The 26,345-nt window shown below is 39.4% G+C and overlaps 1 protein-coding gene across 3 annotated transcripts; it reads right to left on the reverse strand.

Annotated features, from left to right (window-relative positions):
- Positions 1 to 276: 276 nt before the first annotated feature.
- LOC108442563 lies at positions 277 to 26,085 on the reverse strand. 3 transcript variants are annotated; one of them, XM_037536233.1, is made up of 18 exons: positions 25,960 to 26,085; positions 21,254 to 21,507; positions 19,121 to 19,370; positions 16,914 to 17,111; positions 16,412 to 16,525; positions 15,986 to 16,083; positions 15,789 to 15,879; positions 14,514 to 14,621; positions 13,173 to 13,272; positions 11,566 to 11,695; positions 10,709 to 10,828; positions 10,275 to 10,496; positions 9,573 to 9,739; positions 9,168 to 9,336; positions 6,406 to 6,568; positions 5,878 to 6,044; positions 5,369 to 5,558; positions 277 to 3,285 (listed from the first exon to the last, which is right to left on the reverse strand). In XM_037536233.1, exons 1-18 carry the CDS (start codon positions 25,997 to 25,999, stop codon positions 953 to 955), a joined length of 4,914 nt encoding a protein of 1,637 aa, XP_037392130.1. In that variant the 5' UTR covers positions 26,000 to 26,085; the 3' UTR covers positions 277 to 952. The 3 variants fall into 3 exon arrangements, with proteins under 3 accessions (XP_037392130.1, XP_017578149.2, XP_037392148.1); XM_017722660.2 differs by having other exon boundaries at positions 277 to 3,288; XM_037536251.1 differs by having other exon boundaries at positions 277 to 3,288; positions 25,955 to 26,046.
- Between the last annotated feature and the right edge of the window lie 260 nt (positions 26,086 to 26,345).

Genomic DNA, 26,345 nt, shown 5'->3' on the forward strand with positions numbered 1-26,345 from the left:
AACACATTCATAACCTTAGAATTTATTAAGATGTTGTTTATCAAACACAGCTATCAAAGCTGACTTAGTTTACTATCTTAGATTATGCTCAGCCTGATTCACATCATTTAAAAGCCTCACATTTCTTGTTTTTCCATTATATTCCATTAAAATGCAATAATGTTTAACCCACCTCCAAAATATGTTTTTATTTTTATTTACTAATATTCATCTTTTACCAAACCCACTACTCATTAAGACAAAATCCTCAGTTTGCTCAGACTAGCCCTGCTGATACACATTTTCATTCAAAACTTTAATATTACAAGCAAAACAACATGTTATTAGTACAGTAGCAGTAAATATTACAACATCCACAGCATTATGGCTTAATATCTACACAGAAAACAATACTAATCTAAACCTTCCACGGGATAAACAGTGCTTCAACAGAACATTCACACCCACAGACTCCAGAGAAGCAATCTGTTATTAATGTCAAAGTGTTTGACTCTATTTCATGGAGATGTTTATCTTTAAAACTCATCATTAAATTTGTCATTAAAAACTCAACTTTCTATTAAACAAATATAGAAGCAACAGAGTTGCACTTTGACAGTGTTTACAATAAATTAAGGGGCAAGGGTATTACTGGGTTAACTGTTCCAGATGCCAGTATTATTCTATAATCACTCAGTTTAAATTACTGACCAGTTTAACACGTTTGTACTGTGTAAAAACTCTAAATGTACTGTAACAAAATTATGTTTACACTTTAAATAAAGTTTTGCTGTGCATTTAATATTTCAGTATATTATTCCCCAAACATAAATGTACACAATCAACTGGAGGAAAGTCTAATTGCTGTGAAGTTATTTTTTCTGTTCTTCCTCACAGTTCACTGAATACCCATCAAGTAATTCAGTTACATATACTCAATTATTAAAGTCAGTCAGTGCTCAACTCATTTGCATTACTGTTTAACCTCCTGACTGGATGATGTGGTCACCCACTCTACCAGGATCCTGGTCGGCAAACTGCACCCTGTCATGGTCAACTGGGGTACTGTAGCTGATCTCTCAATGCCTCCTACATACACAGAAGCTTCCAGAACTGATTCTAGATCAGTCTCTCCGATAACACATTGAACTGATTCTACATCACTGTCTCTGACTGCATAAGCACAGTGTGCTGATTCTGGATCAGTGTCTCTGTTTGCATTAGCATATTGAACTGATTCTAGATCACTGTCTCTGACTGCATTAGCACAGTGTGCTGATTCTGGATCAGTCTCTCTGTTTGCATTAGCATATTGAACGGATTCTAGATCACTGTCTCTGACTGCATTAGCATAGTGGGCTGATTCTGGATCAGTGTCTCTGACTGCATTAGCACACTGAACTGATTCTAGATCACTGTCTCTGACTGCATTACCATAGTGGACTGATTCTGGATCAGTGTCTCTGACTGCATTAGCACACTGAACTGATTCTAGATCACTGTCTCTGACTGCATTAGCATAGTGGACTGATTCTGGATCAGTGTCTCTGACTGCATTAGCACATTGAATTGATTCTAGAACAGTGTCTCTGACAGCATTAACACATTGATCTGATTCTGGATCATTGTCTCTGACCGCATTAGCACACTGAACTGATTGTAGATCACTGTCTTTGACTGCATTAGCACAGCAGACTGATTCTGGATCAGTGTCTCTGACTGCATTAGCACACTGAACTGATTCTGGAGGAGTGTCTTTGACTGCATTAGCACAGCAGACTAATTCTGGATCACTGCCTCTGACTGCATTAGCACATTGAATTGATTCTAGAACAGTGTCTCTGACAGCATTAACACATTGATCTGATTCTGGATCAGTGTCTCTGACTGCATTAGCACAGTCAAGTGATTGTGGATCGGTGTCTCTGCCTGAATTACCACAATGAACTAATTCTATTTTAGCATCTCTGTCTGCATTAGCACAATAAACTGATTTTTGATCACTGTCTGTAACTGTATTAGCACAGTGAACTGACCCTAGATCCATGTTTATGACTGTATTAGCACAACAAACTAATTCTAGATCAGCATTTGTGACTGCATTATCACAGTGAACTAATTCCAGATCAGTGTGTCTGTTTGCATTATCACAGTGAACTAGTTCCAGATCAGTGTCTCTGAGTGCATTAGCACAGTGAGCTGTTTTTAAATCAGTGTTTATCACTGCATTAGCACAGTGAATTGACTCTAGATCAGTGCTTCTGGTTACATAAGTATAGCAAACAGTTTCAAGCTCGTGTTTCCTTGTGGTCACCTGTTGTTCTTCAGCTGCTCTCTCAGTGGTTCTGACACACACAGAAACTTCCAGAACTGATTCCAGATCAGTGTCTCTAACCACATTAGCACAATGAACTGTTTCTAGATCTGTGTCACCTACAGCATTAGCTTGGTGAACTAATTCCAGATCAGTGTCTCTGTCTTCATTAACACAGTGGACTAATTTTAGATCAGTGTCTCTGAAAGCATAAGTACAGTAAGCTGACCCTAGATCAGTGTTTAAGACCGCATTAGCACAGTGATCAGTCTTTAGATCAACATTTCTAATTGCATTAGCAATTTCATTAGCAGAGTGAACTGATTCTAGATCAGTGTATGTCACTACAGTAGTACAGTTGGTTGGATGGTGTGTATCCAGCAGAACAGCTTCTAGATCAGGCTTTCTGACTGTGCTAGCACAGATAGCAGCACAGTTTGCATCCTCCAGAGCTGAATCTGGATCACCGTTTCTAAATGCATTTTGACAAAAAAATGCTTGGTTTGGTGCTTGAACTGATTCAAGATCAGTGTTTTTGACCGAGTTAGCATATAGATCTGTGTGGTCTTTATTTTCCAGAACCAATTCCAGATCAGACATTAGCTCCATGTTTTCCTCCTGAAAGTTCAAATTCTCAAGTAACTCCACTGTCTCTTCCCCAAGATTCTGTTCTTTATCTTCTTTCTCCTCCTTCTCCTCCTCTGAAATAGACAGGGATGATGAAGGAAAAGCGGAAAATTCTGGGCAAGAGTGAATGTGGTGGATACCATTGCCGCTGTGGTGGAATGTTCCGCTGCTGTGGTTAGAGGGTTCATTTCCATAGTGATGAGTGTCAGGGATGCTTTGGCTGATGGCAGTGCAAGTTAAATATGATGAAGGGGACATGCAGAGGTGAGTCCTTTCATTTTCAGTGACCTCAGAGATGCCTGGGATGTCCACTGGTGCTGTCGCCCCAGCGTGTGTGTGGGTATCCGAAGAGCTAACAGTGTCCGCTGCTGGAGAAAAATAGAACAAATACAAGCATTTAATGTAAATGTATTAATATACTTAATGTAATGAAATCAAAATTCTTAATTCCTCATAATCTTCTATAGAAATATAATGGCTTTTGCCCACCCCTTGTATTTTTAGATAATGTCACTGTGCACCAGCAGACAGGGAAAAATAATATTAACTGATAACATAATGTTTCACATCTCCTTCCCGCCACCCCCAGCCAATATCGAGTAAAACGCTCATGTAGCTGAGACACCGTGTTTTGCTTGCCAATGCGTCGTACAAGATTAGACTATGCAGCCCACCTAAAAAAGTCTGTCAATATAATTTTCTTCATTTTTGAAACCCTCACTTATGCTAGCTGTCAGCTATCTACATAGCAATCTACATGCCCCTCAAAGCTGCACAGAGCTGTGACAATAGGCTGATGTTTTAATTTTTTATTTTTATTTGGACAATTATTATATGACATTTTAATTACAAAATTTAAGCTTTACATAAAATACTCTTATATAATTATTAAAGGTGTAGTACAGTGTTAAAAATGAGAGGTCAGCTCAACTCAAAATTATATAGTAACTGATTTCATGGCTTTTCCTGAGTTAAAGCAACTTGAGTTCACACAACTCAAACTTAGCTGAATCAAAAGTTCTCTTTTTTTGTTCTGTTTCTCAGTTAGTTAAATAAAATGAACTCAACTTCCCCACTAGCCAGGACTCTTTCCATCATGCAGTCCTGCTAAGCATTCTTTCCTCTTGGGTAAACACTTATGACTGGCTATGGCATTGCTGGGACTCAAACTCACACACTCCTGTTGAGGTGACCGCATAGTCCACTGAACCACTCAGGAATACATGAAGCAATTTAGAATTTGTTTCTACAAATGTTTAATACACCGGAGAAAGTATTTGTTGTTTCCAATTTAAAGCAAGGCATCCTTTCAGCTTACAGCTGTGTAATATTTCATGCCAACATCAGCAGATTGTGAGTTTGAATCCCAGCAATACCATAACCGTCCATATCCGGAAGCCCGTGAGGAAAATATGGCAGATGGGACTGAGGGTAGAAAGGGTCCCTACTAGTGGGGAAACGGAGTCAAAGAAAACATAAATTCAGTTTTGCTTATCTAAGTGAGATGCAAACCTAGAAACTCTAGCTGGGAGAATTTTTGACTCGGTTAAGATGTTTGAATTTGATGAACTCAAGTTGAGTCAGTTACTATACCATTTTAAGTTGAGCAGACTTGTGTATACAATTTCAATCCACTACACATTTTGTTAAATTCAGTGAATATCTCCTCTGTTAGCTTTCCATTCTGTGTGGGTGTTGGAACTCATACACAGCCCTGGCTCTGTCAATGGGAAACAAAGTGTGTCGCCAAAGAGAAGATCTGAAGAACAAAGATACAAAAATCATTTTCCTGTTTTACCTTAACTTGTGCAGCAGTTCCATTCTGGTGCCTGAGGCTGAGGCACCTGAATACAGCCTAACTATTGACCCTTTACAGGAAACAGGAAAACTTGAACAAGAAGCTGAGGCACTAGAATGCAACTCCTGCCACATTTAAGGTGAGAAAATTCAAACAAAAATCTGGGGAAAAAGAAACTGACTTCAGTTTTAACGAGAGCTGAAAGGCATAAAAAATGGATGAGGAGGTTGCTCCTGCTTGACAGTTGGGCAAAATTAACTTATTTTTGCTGTTTCACAGAACCAGTAGGTCAGTACTGTTTTGCCCTGTTTGCTAATGTTTGTGATAACAACTGGTTAGCTTCACACCAGCAATTGTAGCGACAGTTTGGTAAAATACAAGTTGCATTATTTGCTGTGTGGTGGTTTGCTCTGATGTTATGTCATGGTATTTGTCCATACATCGTCTCGAAGGGAGCACAAAGATCTAAAAACAAGTTTGCTAGCCCAGCTGAGTTCAAATATCAACAATCATTCTTCAGAACCATATACTGCACCTTTAGTTACATCATTAACAATAATGATAATAAAACAGTGGCCCAGAAGTCAGGAACCACAGCTTTAGACTTGCTTATGTAGTTACTGCCACAGGACATACTGTTATCAACTCACTTGTGCTGAGTACGTGAGTGTGTGTTTGTGATAGGTGGAGCTGTTGTTCCACCTCTTCCTCATGGGGTGATTTGATTGGCTGCGAGCCCATAATAAGGTGGAGAGGCACCGCCCCCAAACGCTGCCTCGAGCGAACACATTGCATCACGTCCATGATCCACCGTCGCTCACGCCACACAGCCTCCACACTCTAAACACACAGTACACACATACACAAACTATTCAGGAAGGGAAAACAAACATAAAACGTTTTAGAAAATAGTCTGCTATGATGTGTATTAGAGTTGGGAATCATTAGAGGTCCAAAATGACAGTCCAGTGGAATAAGAATGCATTTTAGTATCCTGTTAATCTAACAACTGGCTTCATGCACTTGAAGAAATCATAAAAATGCAATAATACAATATCAGTACTCTTTTGACTATCAATATATAGCAACACTGTGTAGAAGTATGTGTCTATGTTGCTACCTATAATCTGTATTATAAAACTTGAGCAGGTAAACGTACCTGAGAGAGCTGTGTGATGTGGCTAAGTCTCTCTCTGGACTCTGAAACCTCCTTGCTGTCCAGTGCCTCTCGCAGAGCTTGCTGGGCAAGATATGCGTCCAGCTCCAGCCTCACCCACGCTTGGCAGTACAGCGACAGCAGGTCACGACTGTATGCCCAGAAATGCACTGAAAAACAAAGAAAGCAGCATCCTCTTAGTGCCATGGCCTTGGCACCACAGTACTGTTGACACTATAGCCCTGTTAGCGCCATAGCCTTGTTACAGACATTGTCCTAGTATTTCTTTTTGTGGGGCCTAGTTACAAGTTGAGGGGCAGCTTGCAAGCATTACGTCCATCTAACATTGCTATGGGTAATAAAACACTAGCTTTAGAAAATTACCCATCCACTGCAATTAAAAATTAAACACAACACATTATAGCTTGATTAGCTTTTACCTCCTTATTTACAATAACAGCTGACAGCACTCCAATGCTGTTACTGGCTAATTAACAAAAAAACTATTTTGTGGCCCTTAGCTGCACTCACCCAGCTCAAAGATGTGCAGCGGCATGGTGAGCCCAGGGTCCAGAACTCCTTCTAAGGGCCAAAAACTAGAACTGAACTCCTCACTGGGAGGCAGCAGCAAGAGGAGAGATATTTCATCACCAACCTGCACCAACTCCTGAGTGTACAACCGATACTGATATGCCTTGGGAGAGGGGGAGAGAGAGAGAGAACAAACATCAGAGCATTTTTAAATACTAGGCTTGTTTTTTGGAACAGTTCTGATTGGATTTTGGCTCCTGAATTGGATTAAACTCTTAAAGAAACTCATTTAAAGGGATAGTGTTTTTTCCTAATATTAGAATCTAACAGGATATTTTTTTGAGAAAAAAACAGCTCCTCTATATCAGAGAGAAGATGTTGTTTAAACAACTGTACAGTGTGGCCTTTGTAATCTCACACAAGCTGTTACACTGTAAAACAGGATAAACCAGCACATACAAAAACACAATCAGGTGGATATTTGTTGACCATCTGGATAGAAACCCAGTCAGTAAAGCTGTGTGAATTCATTTGCTTCAATACTGGCTTTAAGATGCACATGTCAGCATTACTACTGTATGTGTTGACGTGCAGTGTGTTAGAAGAGTCCTCGAAGTTGTGAGGGGCCGAGTGAAGATAAGTGCTGACTTTGGCAGCAGAACCTACCCAGAAATCATTGCAACCTAACACATATCCCCTTTAAAACCCACAAAAACAATGGCAGACAAAGCAATTTATAACCTATTGCAATAACTTACCAGAAAAATTATGTTAAGTTTTTCTTTTGGTTAAAATTGAAAGTAGTAGTGTTACTGAGTCAGGAGTTTTTGGTCCTCATCATACATCTTCACGTATTAACATCACAAGTCTACGCTCAAAAAGAAGGTCCGGCTTGATATTTAGGTCTCAAATGCGAAAGCAACATTATACTGGTGATGATATGATGACAAAAGTAGATTTCTTTGAAAACTCTGTCAACATTCTCACTCAGTGAACGGGGTCTGAAGCACAACCAATATTACAAAATGTTCTTCCACATGTTGCATGCAAGCACACCTTTCCACCAGATGATTTCACCTGCTATAACGTCATTACTCTGCTAAGTCAGGTTGAATTTCAGGCAACACAGCTAACATCAACAAAAAATCAAGGGCATGCACTGCAGGTCTAAAGCAAAGTTTACAGACACACAAAGCAATTATTCTCAAAATGTATTTATAATATGTTCAAACTTCTCAAAAACACATTTTGCTTTACAAAGTTTGCATGGTGAGCTACTTTGCTTATTGTGTCTAACCCAGCTGAGGCGAGTGAATTCAGAATGAAAACTCCACTGTTCCCTCTTCCCCTCCAGCTGCTAGTGGTCCCTTGAGTAACACAGATGTGACATGCTGCTGAATGGTGAGTCGAAATTACAGAGGACAAGTTAAAAAATATTGAAACGGGACCTTGGTGTGTGCATCTGAGCCACTAACCACTCTTCAATTTGTGAATGATCAGGAGGAGAAGAATGTGAGTTACACAGGGCAGATTATAAAGTTCTGCTTCAATACTTTTTTTAATATGCCCTTCTCCCATTTCCACTTACCCCACGAAAGAGCATCAAAACCTACGTTATACAAGTGGCCTCCTGCAGTGGAAGGGAAGAAGGAGAATATGAGGAGTGGATTATTCAAACGGAGTGCGCTGGCACTCAGCAGGATAACCTCAGTCAGCTAATCAGCTAGCCATGCAAACTTTGTCATTTAAAATATAAAATATTTTATTTCAATATAAAATACATAAAAAATGTAAATAATGATTTTGTCTGAATTTATCTGGTGTAGTTTCTTTTTGTTATTAGCCATATAATCTTTAGCATGCTAACAAGTGAGCTAGCAGATTAAAGTTATAAAGTTGTATCAGCAGTTTAGTATAACATATTACATAGTTTGGAACCTAAAGCCAAGCAAATCGAATGTTATGGTTTTGAAATATTAAGCATTTTAAAAGGTTTTATTGCTGTGGTTTACAGACAGCTTTGTCCACTATTATTTTTCTATTTGAAAAGGAAAATGCATTTACAATGACTTATTGGTTGTTCTGGTTAAAGATGTTAAAGCAAATCAGGCATGTATGTCCATGTATATGTTAAAACCTGTATTAAATCTGGGAGGTCGACTGATTGAACAATTGATTGCTTGACTGACTTACTGAATGGCTGACTGACGGGTCGTTGGGTGGCTGATTGATTGATTGATTGATTGATTGTTTGATTGATTGATTGATTGATTAACTGATTGACTGTTTGATCTCTTTGTTCTGGTTTTCATGTAGGACAGAATCTCTGAGTGTTTCTGTGGGTATTTGAAAGGCTACAGAGTTTCGTCACTGACTTAAGGTTATAACCTTTGTTGATGACCATAAAATGTTTCCGATGTGTCATTACTTTCATTATTGCACGGAAGAAAGAACTTATATTAGTTTTTTCTTTTTTTTGTTGTCACTGGTACAAAATGTGGCTGATCTTTGTATTTTAAAACTTAGATCATTTACAGCAAATGGCCACCAGTGGAAATAAATCCTCAGTTTTACAAAAATGAAATCAAAACAGTTCACAAAATGTCAGTCAGTATCATTAATACTTGGTAGTCTGCACGTTATGGTGGAGATAAGTTTTGTTTATTTATCTTATTTAACCTGCACTGTTATGTAGTTACTGGTTTATGAATGATGGGACAACTGGACCATTTCAGAATGTATTTATGTATATGTATATATACCCTGTGTAACGGAATGTTGAGTTTGGTCAGTAGCTGTGTAACAGCAGTCCTCAAATCTCTCACAAACTCCTTCACTCCAGCATTGTCAATCAAACCATCAGCCTCATGCCCTGGACTCTCAGTCACAACCCCACCCATCAAGTGCCTCTGTAACCAGCTCCACTCCTCCCTGCACACAGACACATTGGGAGATTTCACTGAGTACAGGGTAGAAGACAACAACAACAATAATAATAATACAAACTTGTACTATTTGTATTTGTATTACAAAGATGTAATAGGTCTGAGAAGAGGTTAAAATATGTTGACATCAGTTTGCAAGTAATTTGGCACTGAAACATCCCGTTTGAGGCTTTAAATTTCTCTGTGTAAAATAGAAAAGCAAGTGATGATTCCCTCCATTACCGTGAGACATGAGTGTTGTTGCGAACACGTGTGTTAAACAGCAGATTGGGTAAACGCTGGGGCACTAACACCCTGAGCTGCTCCACTGAACTGCACAGCTTCAGGATTCCAACATACAGACCAGGCTGAGCTCTCTGGAGGCTCCGTCTGTGATATTCCAACTTCCTCTATAGAAAGAGACATATTACGTATGAACTTGTACTTATGAATTGGGGGGGGTTAAATATGATTTAATATTGGGATTAAATAAGCATTTAAATAAGCATGGACCACATAATGTACTTTTAATATGTCTACTGGCATCACCTGAACTTATTTTTAATTGATTTGTTTCATTTGTTTCACCATTGTATTCACTCACTTAAGCCACTGTCATGGCACTGCGAAGGAAAACTAAAGGATTCTGGAACCACTGACTCTCCTGAATCTGAGGAACCCATGACCGTACTGAGTCTAAGGAACCATAGACTCTACCGTGCCTGAGGAACCTCTGACTTCAATGAGCCTGAGGAGCCATTGATTCTACTGAATCTGAGGACCACTGGCGCCATTGACTCTACTGAGAAGCATTTCACCTTATGAGTTTGAGGAACCGTTGACCCTACTTGGTCTAATGAACTGTTGACCCTATTGAGTCTGAGGAATGTCTGATCAGGCTGAGTGTGTTTGTGTTTGTGTGTGTGTGGGTGTGCGTGTGTGTACCCTGAGCTGTTGTGTGAGTGTATCCACTGCTGTTGGTTCTGGCAGTAAGTGTGTTCTGCTCCATCGTGCCTCAAGGTGTTTGAGAGAACTCCAGTGCAGATGGGGGTCAGCAGGGGTAAACGAGGTCACAACCTCTCTCAAGGTCACAAGCAGCACGTTACCCTGGTGATCCTTCAGCGGCTCAAAATACACCTGGCCTAAATCAACAGACCCCAGTGAGGACTGGAGAGAGAGGGAGAGAAACAGAGAGGGGGAGAGAAAGGAAAAGTAAGAGTAGATTAAGTGGTGTCTTGGTGTGATGACTGTAGAAGGAAGAAGAGATTACTGATTATGTATTGATTGCAAAGCATCCTTGAGCATGGGAAATGGGAAAGGCACTATATTAATAAAAATGATGATGATGATGATGATGATGATGATGATACGCTGTGTACCTGTAGCTGGTTGATTGCTCTGAGGATGCAGTGTCTGTTCTGTAAAAGTGAGGAGGAGGAGGATAGTGATGAAGACATGGCCTGCTGCAGCCAGGACACCTGCTGCCACGCACACGACAGCTGGAGACAGAACACAAACAAACAAGCACACTTAATACAACAACATCCAAAAAATAAAACAGTCTGTTATCATGGACACCAGTTATTCAGTTAACTTAGAAAAAGAGAAATCTTTCTTTTATTAATGTTCAGAGGCCAAACTTATGTCAATCATTCTGAAATTTACTGAATTTTTTATGTACCTAAATTCTAAACTTTTAACCTTTTATGATTTTCATGAAAAATAACTTTATTTTCCCACTGTTTTAGCAAAAAAGAAAATATTCTTTACATTTTTGCTGTGTTTTTGTCATTTTCCACTTTGAAATAATTGGAAAAAGTCAGAACTGCAGCCTGAAATCTGTTGATGCAGGCAAACATAAATAATGATTAACTAATAAGTTATAAATAATGCTAATATGTTTAGTTATTGCACCAAAATAACAGTGGTTACTCTAGACTTGTAAAGATTCTCAGCAACATGTTTAGAAATAACGAAACAGTCTTTGCTGATGTGCAGAATGTCCCACACAGCTCTATTTAGGGAAGTAATACACAGGTTAATATAGTTAATGCAGTGACACTGTATTGTTTTGTGTAAACTGTGCTGTGACTAATTCTGTTGTAAGACGTGAAGCAAAACTAAATGCTTCTGCAAAGCAGACACATCTAATGTACTTAAACTGTCCTCAGCTAATCATACACAGCATCTGAATAAACGTGACGACAAATGTTTTATTGTTTGGTTGAAAGCTGACCTTGGCAAACCAGAGAAAGTCCTGTGTGATGGAGGTGGAGCAGCATTGAATCTCTACCAATGGGAGCTGATCTTCAGCTGTGACCAAGATATTGTCCTTCTGGTAGAACACAACTGCCAGATATGCACCTCTGAAAGAGAAGAGAAAAATCAGCAAAGAACAAGGTATACTTTCAGATCACATCAGCATACTTGCTTCTCCAATGAAATTGCATAAAACAGAAATTGCATAAAATAAAAGGCTTTTTTTTGCATTTGCACATGCTTTTGCAATAGTACACTGGAGGTGGGGTGTTATGGTAAATATGAACACGATTGTGGTTTAATCACAGTATCAGCATCACAACCGAGCTGATTTGTAGCTAAATAAGCTCAAAAAGAATGTGCTTTTGTTCCCATTTTAGCAGGTATTTACACCTGGAATATATTAAACACACTCTTGGTGTTTGTTACATAACACAATTTCGAAGCCCATAAACAACTCACAGCAAGTGCTACATAAACTGAAGCATAGCCTCTACATGGCATTGTTATTCCCCCCAAAGTAAACAATAGGAGCATGTTAACATCCAGAAAGTAATTTTAAAAAAGTTATTTTCTGGGACTTTCCCAGAATTATCAGACATGTATAGATATCAGATAGTAAATAAATGTCATCATGCTGATATTTTCTCTTTCACTTTATAGAAAAATATAAAACTGCCAGAAGTCGTTCAGCCAAAAGTACATACCTCATAAAGCCAATCAGCCAAGATATGTGTCAGGTGTAGTACCCATCTTTGCCACCAGAGGTCAGCCTAAGCTGAGTACTGATTTATTTCCTAGTTACCCTGACCTCACTCATTTACCTCCCTATATATGGACCTTCAATAACACTGGCTGTCTGCCAAGTATTGACAGTTAATCTGCACACCAAGCCTTGTTTCTTCTTGACTGCTGGATATTTTGGATTACCTAGACCCTTTTCTGAACTATTGGGCTCTGCTTTTTGATCTCCCCTTGGTATTTTTGCTGTCTTGTGAACTTTTTTCGGACTGTTTCTGGCTCTGGTCCTGGTTTTTGTATGTTGTTGAGTAAACAGGTATCATGGATTCCAATCCATATGGAGAGTCTTCCTTACAATATATTGCTTCTTTAGTTCACTGCTAGAGCTCCAAGTCTAACACTGATAAGAAATAGTAAATGGCATGTGTATATGCACAGGATTTTGGTGTTTATTGACTTCTAGTGTTTCTTAGCAATGTTGGCAAACACTAAACTACAGAAGTATGCCTTGGCTAATCGACTACATCTGGGCTAAGTGGAAAATTAAAAAGTAAAAAAGTTTTTTTTTGCTGAACCATTCCATTTTTTCACTAATCATACTTATTTTGATAGACATTTTATGTATTGTTTAGATGGAAAGCCTGTCTTATTCAAACAACATTAACTGTGTTTGCATCAATTTACCAGGATTTCCTAGGGAATGTTACAGCTAACCCTTCAGTCTGTTACAGTTAACACTTATTGTTTTATTCATGCATTTTTTTTACAAAATTCACTAATGCTAGAAAAGGGAAAGAAAGTTTAGATTTCAAGGGAAAAGCTAAAGCTCAAATATTATCTCACCTCTGCAGTAGGCGCACAAACTTTGTGGCAGAATGAAAGAACTGTTTGAGCCCACGGGACATGGACATGCGCTTAGCTGAGTTCAACTGCCTTGGGTTTTCTATATGTAAACACACAGTACACATATAATACATTAACCACACTGGTAAAAAACATGTTCTATTAGCTGTGCAGCATCCTCTGTTGCACTATGAACAGGTGTGTGTGTCTGTTACGTTACCTACACAGGTGTGTGTATGTGCATGACCGTGCACGACTGTGCATGATTAACCATAGAGGCTATATAGCCTCCACTTTTGGGTTTCACAAGTGCATCGAGCCTTGCATTAACAGGTTATATATCACTGCTGTCGGAAGAAAACCTTGTATCTCCAAAGTGGTAACTTTACAGGAGAAGGAAAAAACTTACTTTACTTTCAATGTAAGTCAATGGAACCAGAATTTTTCTCATGTCATTTTGGGTCATTTCTTTTAGGCCATTCATCATAAAATTTACAAACAATGTCAAATTATGTCAAAAACTGAAAAAGGCCAAAAATGGAGATACAAGGTTTTCTTCCGACAGCAACGATATGCATGTACATGAACGGTCTTCCAACTGGCTGCCCTGTATTGTGCCTCGTTCAAAAAGCAATCTGTACTGAAATACTCCATTTAACTTCAATGTGAATGGTTGTGTAAATGATTTGTTTGTTCATGATATTACAGAAACAATGAATTCAAAACAAACTTAGCTTCCACCTATGGATTCTTAACTGGGGAGCGAACAATACTTTTTGAAACTCTAACGATGTTTACATACTGTATCGAACTACTTTATTCCAAAAAAATGAGGTCTTTGGTTTTCCATGATATGGGCCCTTTAACAACCTTCTGGTCAGTTCAATCATATTTATATCATCTGGCAAGGCATTTTTGTTCCATTATGTATTGTGTCATTACATATTTTCATTATGCAAGATTGTCAACACTTGTGCTTAATCCAAGCAATAGCAAACCAGAGTTTGTCCGAGGGTCAAACACTGGCTCGATTAAACGAATACAGAGGCAAGTGAGTTTGAGAACCACAGGTCTGCATGCTTATGAGAATGAGCTGTGGTTCAAATAATTACTTTAAAAAATCAATATGCATCAGTAAAGGCAAAATTAATGATCTTACTCAAGCCACCTGAAAATCTCACTCAAATGACTTCACCTAAGATGGCAACTCTATTAAGCTGTCATCATTTTTACAAAGCCTATATAAAATCTTCATCTAAGGGGGCCTCAATTTTTTTGTATACTACAGCTTAATTGCTTCATCTGGTGTGTTAACTTTGCAGGTGTGGTTGTGTGTGTTACCTGTACAGTATCCTCTGTAGGTGGGTTCTCTGATTTGCTCCAGGAGTTTCCGCATTGCTGCTTCCTGATTGTTCCCTCTGATTTTGACGCTGCTGCACTGCCTCCAGCCTGCAGAGGATAAGAAGTACAGGTGTCTTACTGCTATCTAGGACTGGTCAGTTCCAGAAATTTTGAAGCTGACTTGTCGATTCTGAAAAACACAATTGCTTTTCTTGATTCTTGATTACAAAAATCAAAACATATGAAAGGAAAGGTAAAATGTAAAAGTACAATATGAAGAACAAAATACATTTTTATGATCTTGACGTAATTATACGCTCTTCAGGGATACAAGATGTCAGTTTACTTATGTAACCTTTATGACCTTAGCAAATTTAGAGAGTTAACACTAGCTGAATTAACTCAGATGATGACACATACATTTAGTCATTTAGCAAAAGCTGTATGATTATATTATACTGCTTAAAATGCACCTTTTTTGTAGCAGTTTGTGCATTTTACTTTGTTTTCCACATTCCACAAAGAAAATACAGCCAATCTAGAGTGTGCTGTGCAAGTATGCATTTTCAGACAGGCTATCCAGACAGTACTGAGTGTGTTTACATGCACACCAATAATACAATCATTCTCAGATTTTGGTAGTTATCTGCTTATTCAAGTGTTCGTGTAAACAGCATTCTCTGATTTCTTAGATTGGATTAAGACTTGGACCTCTAGAAATCTGATAAAGTGAGCTGGATTTTAGTTCAGAAATCAGGTTTTCAGTGCATGGATACCCTTATTCAGATTTGTTCATTTTATCTCTGCCTGCATATGTGTGAAAGCAGAGAACTGTCCTGGAAACAGCAGATCAACACTGAAACATGTTACATGCTTGATGAAATGAAGAATTCGAGAAAATGTACATAGGTGAAAGATGAAAATTTACACACACACACATATATATATATATATATATATATATATATATATATGTTCATATGTTCATATTTATTTTCAACTTTGTTCATAACAATATTCATCTAAGTGATTCAATATGTAAAAAATTAAAAAGCCACAGTATGACGTTTAAGTTTTATATTACGTTTACATCACATCTTATTCTGTGAATTTATTGGAGGGTTGTAAAGCAGAAATCGTAAACCCGGAGTTTCCCGGAGTATCCAAATGCATGTAAACGTTTTGAATGAAAAACTGACAAAAAAACTGTCTTAGCTGATCTTCTTTTAATTGTTTTTGCCAAATAATTAATGTTGGTTGCTTTCGCGTACTTACTGGAGGGGGTGGTGCTGGGTGGGCTGCTGTTCCGTGGTGGTCCCCAGCCTTTTATACTGTATGCACATACTCTTACATAATACTGAACTCCCTACACAAACACAACCAATACAAACATATAAACACACTCACTGTAAATGTTTTACTATTATTATTATTATTATTATTATAATTATTATTATTATTATCATTATTACAGTGCTGAGTCCAGTGATGTGGAACACATGGTTTTTTGTGTCAGTAATGAATCCACAACCAGTTAGAGGGGTAAAACCTGCACAGGTACTCCACTCAACTACAGAGAGAGAGAGAGAGAGAGAGAGAGAGAGAGAGAGAGATTTTAATAATTTTGAACAGTTTGCTACTTTTTTGTAGCATTTTACTTTATATTATTTTATGCTATAATTGCTAGACAATAATCAGCCCTTTTTACTTGTCAGGTCTTGTTCAGCACTTTGGGTGATGATGGGCAAGTTTGGGCCAGTTTCAGAGAGAATTATATTGTACTCTGGTCAGCTTCAGACTCAAAACGCAACTCTCTGTGTCGTATTGGGTAAGAAAAGAACTGTTTTTGAGATTGGAGTAAAATCTTAGGCCTGGTTAAAGCTCAAACACACACTGACCTCTGTAGGTGGTAATAAGGCTGGCTATGTGTTCTTGCGGTGGTGTTATGGACACACTGAGTGCAGTGTCAGTGAGCATCTGCAGGCCAACAGCACTGGGGGGACCTGGGGGTTCTGGAGAAGAGAGAGAGAGAGAGAGAGAGAGAGAGAGCTAAAAACAAATTCCTCCAAAATCATCTACAACTGGTTTTCATGGTCTTGTCATGAGTTTAATATAATGCAGAAACAGTAAGTTGATGAATGGCTCTCAGTGGTGCTCAAAGAAATAGAACAGGAAGTTGCACACACCATTGCTGAATGACAGCAGCAGAGTAACACAAATTATTGGACAGTGTCTAGTGTGCTGTGGCCTTTAACCTATGTTCAATGTACACAGGGTGCCTGTTTGCTCTTTGAGAGTGTGTGTGTGTGTGTGTGTGTGTGTGTGTGTGTGTGTGTGTGTGTGTGTGTGTGTGTGTGTGTGTGTGTGTGTGTGTGTGTGTGTGTGTGTGTGTGTGTATACCCATCGTGTGGAATCTTTCTCTCATGCGTGTGTACAGTTCCTGCCGAAGAGTCCACAAGCGTAACTCTCTGTGGGTGTCAGTCTGTGTCAATAGCTTCACTCCATGTGCCTTTAGCTCCGCCCTCCTCTCCTCCACTCTTCGTTCAGCCAAAGAGACCAGTCCATCCAACTTTGCCGACCAATCACACGGCCTACTCACTGGTGTTGGGTTAAAAATATAAAATATTCCTACGTTATCTTGTTGTTGCAGAGCGGTTTGTTGCAGCATTATGGTTCAATGTTGGCCTATCCCTCTTGGAAAACTAACCTCAATTCCAACTTAAGGGTCCTTCATACATTTTCAGTGAGATTCAAGTCAGATTCTCCAAATTCAACTTCTTGGCTGATGAGTTATTATTGGACCAATTGTATTGACAGGCATGTTTATGCTCTTTGTTATTACATGTTTTTAATATTAATACACTGCTCAAAAAAATAAAGGGAACACTCAAATAACGCATCCTAGATCTGAATGAATGAAATATTCTCATTGAATACTTTGTTCTGTACAAAGTTGATTGTGCTGACAACAAAATCACACAAAAATCATCAATGGAAATCAAATTTATTAACCAATGGAGGCCTGGATTTGGAGTCACACACAAAATTAAAGTGGAAAAACACACTGCAGGCTGATCCAACTTTGATGTAATGTCCTTAAAACAAGTCAAAATGAGGCTCAGTATTGTGTGTGGCCTCCATGTGCCTGTATGACCTCCCTACAATGTCTGGGCATGCTCCTGATGAGGTGGCGGATGGTCTCCTGAGGGACCTCCTCCCAGACCTGGACTAAAGCATCCGCCAACTCCTGGACAGCCTGTGGTGCAATGTGGCGTTGGTGGATGGAGCGAGACATGATGTCCCAGATGTGCTCAATCGGATTCAGGGGAACGGGCTGGCCAGTCCATAGCTGCAATGCCTTCATCTCACACTCCAGCCACATGAGGTCTAGCATTGTCCTGCATTAGGAGGAACCCAGGGCCAACCGCACCAGCATATGGTCTCACAAGGGGTCTGAGGATCTCAACTCGGTATCTAATGGCAGTCAGGCTACCCCTGGCGAGCACATGGAGGGCTGTGCAGCCCTCCAAAGAAATGCCATGTCTGTCACATGTGCTCAGTGTGAACCTGCTTTCATCTGTGACGAGCACATGGCGCCAGTGGCGAATTGCCAATCCTGGTGTTCTCTAGCAAATGCCAAGTGTCCTGCACGGTGTTGGGCTGTGAGCACAACCCTCATCTGTGGACGTCGGGCCCTCATACCATCCTCATGGAGTCGGTTTCTAACCGTTTGTGCAGACACATGCACATTTGTGGCCTACTGGAGGTCATTTTGCAGGGCTCTGGCAGTGCTACTCCTGTTCCTCCTTTCACAAAGGCGGAGGTAGCGGTCCTGCTGCTGGGTTGTTGCCCTCCTACGGCCTCCTCCACATCTCCTGGTGTACTGGCCTGTCTCCTGGTAGCGCCTCCTGCCTCTGGACACTACACTGACAGACACAACAAACCTTCTTGCCACAGCTCGCATTGATGTGCCATCCTGGATGAGCTGCACTACCTGAGCGACTTGTGTGGGTTGTAGAGTCCATCTCATGCTACCACAAGTGTGAAAGCACCACCAACATTCAAAAGTCACCAAAACATCAGCCAGAAAGCAGAAAGGTACTGAGCAGTGGTCTGTGGTCCCCACCTGCAGAACCACTCCTTTATTGAGTGCGTCTTTCTAATTGTCAGTCATTTCCGCCTGTTGTCTGTTCCATTTGCACAACAGCTGTGAAATTGATTGTCAATCAGTGTTGCTTCCTAAGTGGACAGTTTGATTTCACAGAAGTTTGATTTACTTGGAGTTATATTGTGTTGTTTAAGTGTTCCTTTTTTTTGAGCAGTGTATTTAATATTGTCTGATAACTTTAGGAAGCCTCTTCATCTTCACCATGTTTCATCCTGTGAAATTTTCCCAACCACTCTCAAAACTATTTATAAGTTCAAAGTTAAAATATACTACATGCGTGCACTTGAAGTGGATATAAGCACTGGAAGTACATTAAATAACAAAAAGTGTCTGAGCACTTGTCTCCCCTCACTGTGGTTGTATTATACTAAGACATTAGTGCAGTTGTAGTATGCTAGCACAGTAGTATAGCAGAAGCACAGTAGTAGCTGTGACTCACAGTTTGGGTTGTGTCTCGCTCCAGCCTTAACCAGCACGTGCAGCAGTGGGGAATTGTGGGTAAGGATGGCTACATCCAGAGGAACCAGTCCCTGCTCATTCACACTGTTCACTGCTCTTTCTCTCTCCTCCACTCCGTCCCTCTCTCTCTGAGCTCCTCGCTCTCCTCCCTCGCTCACTCGTTCCTTACACAGCAGCGTCTGCACTGCCAAAACATCCCCGCTCTCCACAGCCTCCCACAGAGACAAGTACTACATATATATAGAGAGAGGGGGAAACAGAGAAAGAAAGAGAGAGACACTGGGATAGGACATTTCATATGGTAGCAAGAGCGAAAAAGGCACTGGCTCAAAAAGTAGGCCTTTAAATATAGCCACAGTTGCATTCCTATTAGCTCCTTATAAAGACAATTGGCGCCAAAAGCTTAAAAAAATACATCAAACTGTTTAAAGAGATGTGGTGCATTTTACTTGGTGTATGCAAACTTTCAACCCCCTAGAAATCTGATACAGTGCATTAAATGTGAAATTAATCGGTTCTAAAAATCATCTAAAATGTGAAAACCAACTCTTTTATTCTTACTTTGACATGAAAAAAGCAGACGCCCTAACTGACCAAAAATGTGTACGGTTACATGAAATGTATGAAATTTTTAAAAGTCTTTACTCTAGGTGTACGTAAGCTTTTGGTCCAACTGTCAATAACTGAGGCCCAGTAACAGTGCTGCATCATGCAAAATGTGTGGCATGGTAAATAAAAGCTATTCATAAAGTCACTGGTGGGATTAGCTTGCCAGTGTCAGTTTATTGTTTAATGCTATGGTATTTTCACCAGTGTGCTAGGCAAGAGCCAATCTAAATCCACATTTAAGTGAAGTTATACATATTGATTACCCACTTCAAGTGAAGTTCTGGTTACTGCCAAAATGGACACGAAAATAAAAGACATAAAAATAAAGAAACAAAGAAAATGAAAGTTCTCAAAAACAAAGCTACAAATAACAAGGAGAGAAGTACCGGCAGACAATAGTAAAGTGTTTGATAACTTTTAACCAAAGTTACTTTATCAGAAAATGTAGTCGATACTAGAAAAAAAATGCATAAAAAATTTAATCAGAGTGTTTCAGGTGTTCAGGATTGTGTTATATTATAAATCACTTCTGGTGAATGTTATAGCCACTCTTCACATTGTGCAAGCGGTACATGCTGATAATCTTTGTTAAGTGATACTTTTTTAATCCCACAAATGGGGAAATTCCACCTCCGCATTTAACCCATCCGTGAAGTGAAACACCACATACACACTAGTGAATACACACACACACTAGGGGGCAGTAAGCACACTTGCCCGGAGCGGTGGGCAGCCCTAGCCACGGCGCCTGGGGAGCAATTGGGGGTTAGGTGTCTTGCTCAAGGACACCTCAGTCATGTGTTGTCAGCACTGGGGATTGAACCGGCAACCTTCCAGGCACAGGGCCAGTTCCCTAACCTCCAGCCCATGACTGCCCCCTGTTTACGAATAAGCAAATATTTCTGCCTTTCTTTTTACCATTTACATCGTGTAAGTCAGGCATTTTATGAACGTGGCCCAGTATGTCATATGGTGTCAAACACCTTCTAAGCAAGACTTTTTAAAATGATTTAATCTGCGTAATGATTTAACCAGGCAGTTGGCACCGTGCTAGATGGTGGGTTACAAACATTTATTATTTGTTAGCTACATTAGCCACGTAGCTAAAACTAAAGAAGCAAACTTCAGATGCAAGGCATGTCTTAGCTGATAAACTAGATCTGGGCTATGAGGGGAAAATAGGGGGTGGTTATTTTGTCCAAGCTATTTCATTCGGTAGTAGATAGTAGATGTTTTTATACTATATCACTTTTCCCCAAACCAGGTTCTGGAGGCCCACTGCTCTGCACATTTTCCCTTTTTCCCTGCTTAACTACTTCAACTAATCAGCTCATTAACAATCCCTCACCAAGTCGAAGAGGGCGTGTTCAAGCAGGGAAAGCAATAAAGCATACAGAGCATTGGGCCTCCAAGACCAGGGTTGGAAAACACAGTACTTTATGTACAATGTTTCACATGTGTGACAGAGATGAATGAGTGTGTGAGTGGAGGTGGTTTTTCTTACATTAGCTGCCACTTTGCTATGATGATTGGACCCCTGAGACCCCTCCCCCTCAGTAGGAGTGTCTCTGCCCCGCAGCCTGACAGACAGGTTCCTGTAAATTCGCTTTGGTGAAACAGGGCCGAGTGATCGCCTCCTTTGTGGAGGATCCCTCACCGAGGTGGACATCATACAGACAGGAGAAGTCACAGGGTCAAAGGAAAGTAAAGGCTCATCTCCCCATGTACATGGCTGCAGGGTGAAATGCAGACTCAAATCTGTTAATACAGAATGCAAATTGAATGTCAGTGTAGTTTACACATTACATTATGCTATTATGTGATTAAGTATCAATGTAATCCTGATCAATATCAGTGGAGATTGCATGTTATAGACAATCCTAAATGTGATTTGGTCACAGTAGATTTTCCCAGCCATTTTCAGTACTTTATTGCTTTTATACAAACATTTTAAAAAAAGTAAGAAACAGGTTTTAATAAAGTAAGAAAAAAAACTCCTAACATAATTTCAAAATTGTTTATTACTGCCAGCAAATAAAGTATAAAGTAGTCCAGCAGTTCAGAACTAGTGACCCTTACTGTTGCTTAGCATCTGGTGATCAATACAGCTATGGTGAAGTGACATGCTGTTAGAGAAGGAAATCGGTCAGATCACCCCTGCTTTTGTGTTTAAAATATAAGTTAACGATTAAATGAAAGTAATGCATATTACAAGTTGCACAACATAATATGCCTTGTTACCACCATATTCAATTACATTTGGTGATATATCGTGTTCCAACTGAGTACTGAATACTGAAAAGTCTCCTTTTTCAGACTTTTCAGACTACAAAGTATGCCATCATTATTACACACCCATGAAGTGGCAGCTTGTATGCACACAAGTTACATTATTCACACTGTAACAATTCACAATATCTTTAACTGATCTAATCAAGGAGATCTCTCAAAGCAGCCACCATAAAAGTGTTAAAACATGCATCCATTTCTGTCAGAGGTGTGAAAACAATGTTACAGTTTATTTTAATCTTCACACTATGTGGCTCACAAATTACTCAGCTGTTATATTGCATTTGTAGCTTCTGTGCTTGTATAGTAGCAAACTGACCGTTTTAACAACAATTCAGGTTACAATTAGTTTTACACAGTTATCAAAATTTCTATATGGCTAAATGAATGGCTATTCAAAATGTTTTAAACAGATGGAGCAGGGACTTTCCCTCTTCATGATAACACTAGCAGAAACCTGTCAAGCTAATCAGACTCTTTGGGCAGAACTAACTATATCACATTTAAACAACACACTTCTGAAGTCATGTGGTCAGTTTGTATTTGGTGTCATGTCCAAATTAGGAACTATCTAAGCTTATTTATGGGTAAAATGAATGACGTTTGAAAAATTCGGCTATCACAGCCTGTGGTAAACAAAACAGTTCGAAACCCAACATACATTTCACAGAATTTCACTGGTTAAGAGGTCAAAATATGAATATGGCTACAGACAATATACGACAGCAAGAGGATAGTGGGCCACTGCTGGCCTGGCCACTTTTTGCTCAGTCCACTGGTGGTTAAGCGGAGTATTAGACAAAATTCTACATTTTATTGCTTTTTCTCCACTCACAGTACAAAACCAGGTTACTTATTCGCTTGAAGCATGTATGTAGCATTCTTCATATTTAGACATTCTGGGGTAACCTGTATATAGGAAACAATATTTATGAAGTTCTTCAACTTTGCTTAGACCCATAATATGGGAATGACTCTTAATATGGGAATGATGCTGACTACAGAACAACACATGACTTCAGAGATCTGTAGCAAATGAATATGTGTTAATAATGAGCTTTTTTCATGTTCCTGAATCTGTTAGTGTGTTTATAGAACTTTTTTTCACTCCCACAGGAGGATTTATCTGTGTCCTTTATAAAACCAACACATTACACACCCTGATTCCCCTGCTGAACACACCAGCCTGTAAGTGTGCTGAGAAATGTAATCTCTTAATTCCATTCACACACAAAAAACGCCCACCGGCCATGCAGAGCTATTTCTCACACTCATTCTGTTCATTCAGCTCTGCTTTTCTTTTATGGAAGCTCATTCACTCGGTGATGCAGTCTAGTCAGAAAGAGTGAATACTAGTGGTTAGCAAGATTAGCCTAGCTAACATATACCAACTTGAGTAAAACCCATCACCCATATACATTACTTTTATGGTGGAATTACACTTCAGATATTAACCTAAATGTTTTTCTAACTATGCAGATCGTCCTTCATTTTTTATAAATAATCATTATTGGGGGAAAGTGGCTTCAGTCATAAGAGCAACAAAGAGGCAGAGTGGTCAGATTCCCTCCTGTTGTTTGTGCTCTACAAAAATGAACGGGAGATGATGCAGATTACTAGTTGTACAGCGTAGCATGCCAAGTCATCCTTTACTTGACCCTACAGCGTATAGTGAGGACAGTTGAGAACATCACTGGGGTCTCTCTCCCCTCCATCACGGACATCTACACCACACATTGTATCCGGAAGGCCACTAGCATTGTGGACGACCCCATCCATCCCTCACATGGACTTTTTTCACTGGTGCCGTCTAGCAGAAGGTACCGGAGTGTCCGTGCCATCACTGCAACAGGTTTGCCCCTCAAGCCATCAGATTCTTAAACTCACAACGACTTGACTTGATGTAAATGTTCCAAATGAGCAACTGACACAAAAATACAATTTTTTTTCAAGTGTTCCTCCGAGTGGCCTACATATTTTATAAATGCAAATAACATGCTTTGATGTATTTATTTCACTCCTGCACTACTATTCCATGCCGGCCTAATCTGGTTTATGCTGGTCTAGTGCCGTTGTGGTGCTGATTTAGATTATTACCCAGGATAGTCATGCTAGCTGAGCTACATACAATCATCCAAAACACAACATTTGCTGGTTTTGCTGGAGCACATTAACTTGCATTGCTGCTGCCTTACAACCCAGCCTGCAGAACACAACACATGTTGGTTTTGCTGGTGACTAACCGAGCTGATTCATGCTGGTTTTTCTAGAAGTGTTAAATAAAGACACACAAAGCCTGATTATACAAAGTCATGATGGGATAAAATGTCCTTCCACTCCGAGATCAAGATTTACATAAAAATCAAGCACGAAATTACAAACACAAAGGTATTTTTCACCATTCTAGTTGGGTATACAGTAAATCAGTCATATCAAAGTTAGCTGCATATGTGCGCCACTATAAGTAGCTGAGTTTAGCTCAAGAGAATCAGTAAGTGATCGTGCGAGACAGAGACTGTCTCACTGCTGCAGTAGGACAAGGAATAACGTTTTTCTGTAAACTTTGACATTATGGCAGATCTTAAAATTACAAAGGAGGTGGCCAGCAACAGCAAAACTACTATTTTAAGGGAGAAATGAAGCATTCCTGGCAATCATTTATTGAACTGCCTGTGTGATGCACATTTGTAGACCACTTAAGGTTCTGTTTTCATTAGTAGCATGACAGAGTGAGACAGAGCTATATGTCTTGTTGTTTAAATTTGAGTTGCTGTGTTAATTCTATACTTTAAATTATTGAATTAAATGTCCACGTTGAATGATATTAGTGGCAAAAAAACATATCACTGCAGATTCCTAGTGAGTATACAGCATATGCCTGTATATCACACAGAGTACACCTTCACTTCACCCATCAGCTGCACTGCTCTCTACCCTTTTAGGGCTGTAGTGCAGGACCCTGACCCTGGCCACTAGAGGGCTTCATGAGTATAACTGCAAATGAAAGATTTAAAGCAACTGGAAAATATATTTACATTAATGGAGAAGTTTCCTTATAGATTGCCTGCAGTTTCACAGGGAGTTTCATTTTACACTGCACCTACCATCACTTTAACTGGCCTGCATACATTCAGAGAAGTAGCTGAAATTTAGCATACGTTCATTGTCTTAGCCCAACCTACTCTCTGGACGAAAACACACATTTGAAGGCAAACAATGTGTTGTGTCTGTTCATTTGTTTCATTCTGACGTACGGAAAATAAAATCCTGTTGTAGTAGAAGCCCAACACAGTGTCAGCCCAAGGCCTGTCTGAATTCAGTCCTCTCTTTACAAACACCCTCAGCAGTATAGAAACTGTTTCTCTCATTTATTCTTCTTCAAAAGCATTCTTTCTCTTTTACTCTTTCACTCTCCTTCTTTCTCATTGTCTCTTTTTCTGTTTTCTTTTCTTCTGCTCTGCACTCTGGATATTTCTGCTAAACTCCCCCACCTACATCTTTCTTCCTTTGCCCACTACTTCTCTCTCTTTCTCGCTCTGTTGCAATTGCACCCTGATCGCATAAACATTACATTCTGCCATAAAATCCATGTAAAATGTGGTCTAAGAAACAAATTTGCTTTTCCATTGTACTGCTGTAACAGAGATATTATTATTATTATTATTATTATTGTTGTTGTTGTTGTTGTTATTGTTATTGTAGTTATTGTGTTGTGTATTCTGTGTACATTTCCATGCTGTGTTACGTGTAAAACAATGCTAAGCCAATTAAACTATGCAAAAAAACACGTTCTTGCTTAGTTTTACCTGAATTGAACTGAAAAAATATTAACATTTGAGTGTGTGTGTGTGTGTGTGTGTGTGTGTGTGTGTGTGTGTGTGAGAGAGAGAGAGATGTAGAGACAAATAAATCGTACCTTACTCTCTTTATGCTGTGTTGTCTTCAGTGACTCCAAACACATGTAAAGTTTCTCCAAACTCTCTGCTGTGTCTCTTTTCTCCAGCAGTGTGAACCAGCAATCGCCCAACTCACACACTGTCTGACACTCACCACATACACACCAACCCACCCTTCTCTCTCTCTCACCCACGCTCACTCCAGACCTGCCTGAGTGTGATTTTTAGAAACTCTACTCAAAAGTGCTGGTAATGACCATCACATTTTCACAGCACTAAGTTGGTAGAAATTGAATATAGCTAACATTTCATACTATGTAGTAGCTAACACTTTACACAGCTAACATGTTACATTAACCTAAATCTACAATATATTAGCAAACACTTCACATTAATATTATAACACTAATA

The sequence above is a fragment of the Pygocentrus nattereri genome, chromosome 1 (assembly GCF_015220715.1).
Source record: "Pygocentrus nattereri isolate fPygNat1 chromosome 1, fPygNat1.pri, whole genome shotgun sequence".
Classification (NCBI taxonomy): domain Eukaryota; kingdom Metazoa; phylum Chordata; class Actinopteri; order Characiformes; family Serrasalmidae; genus Pygocentrus; species Pygocentrus nattereri.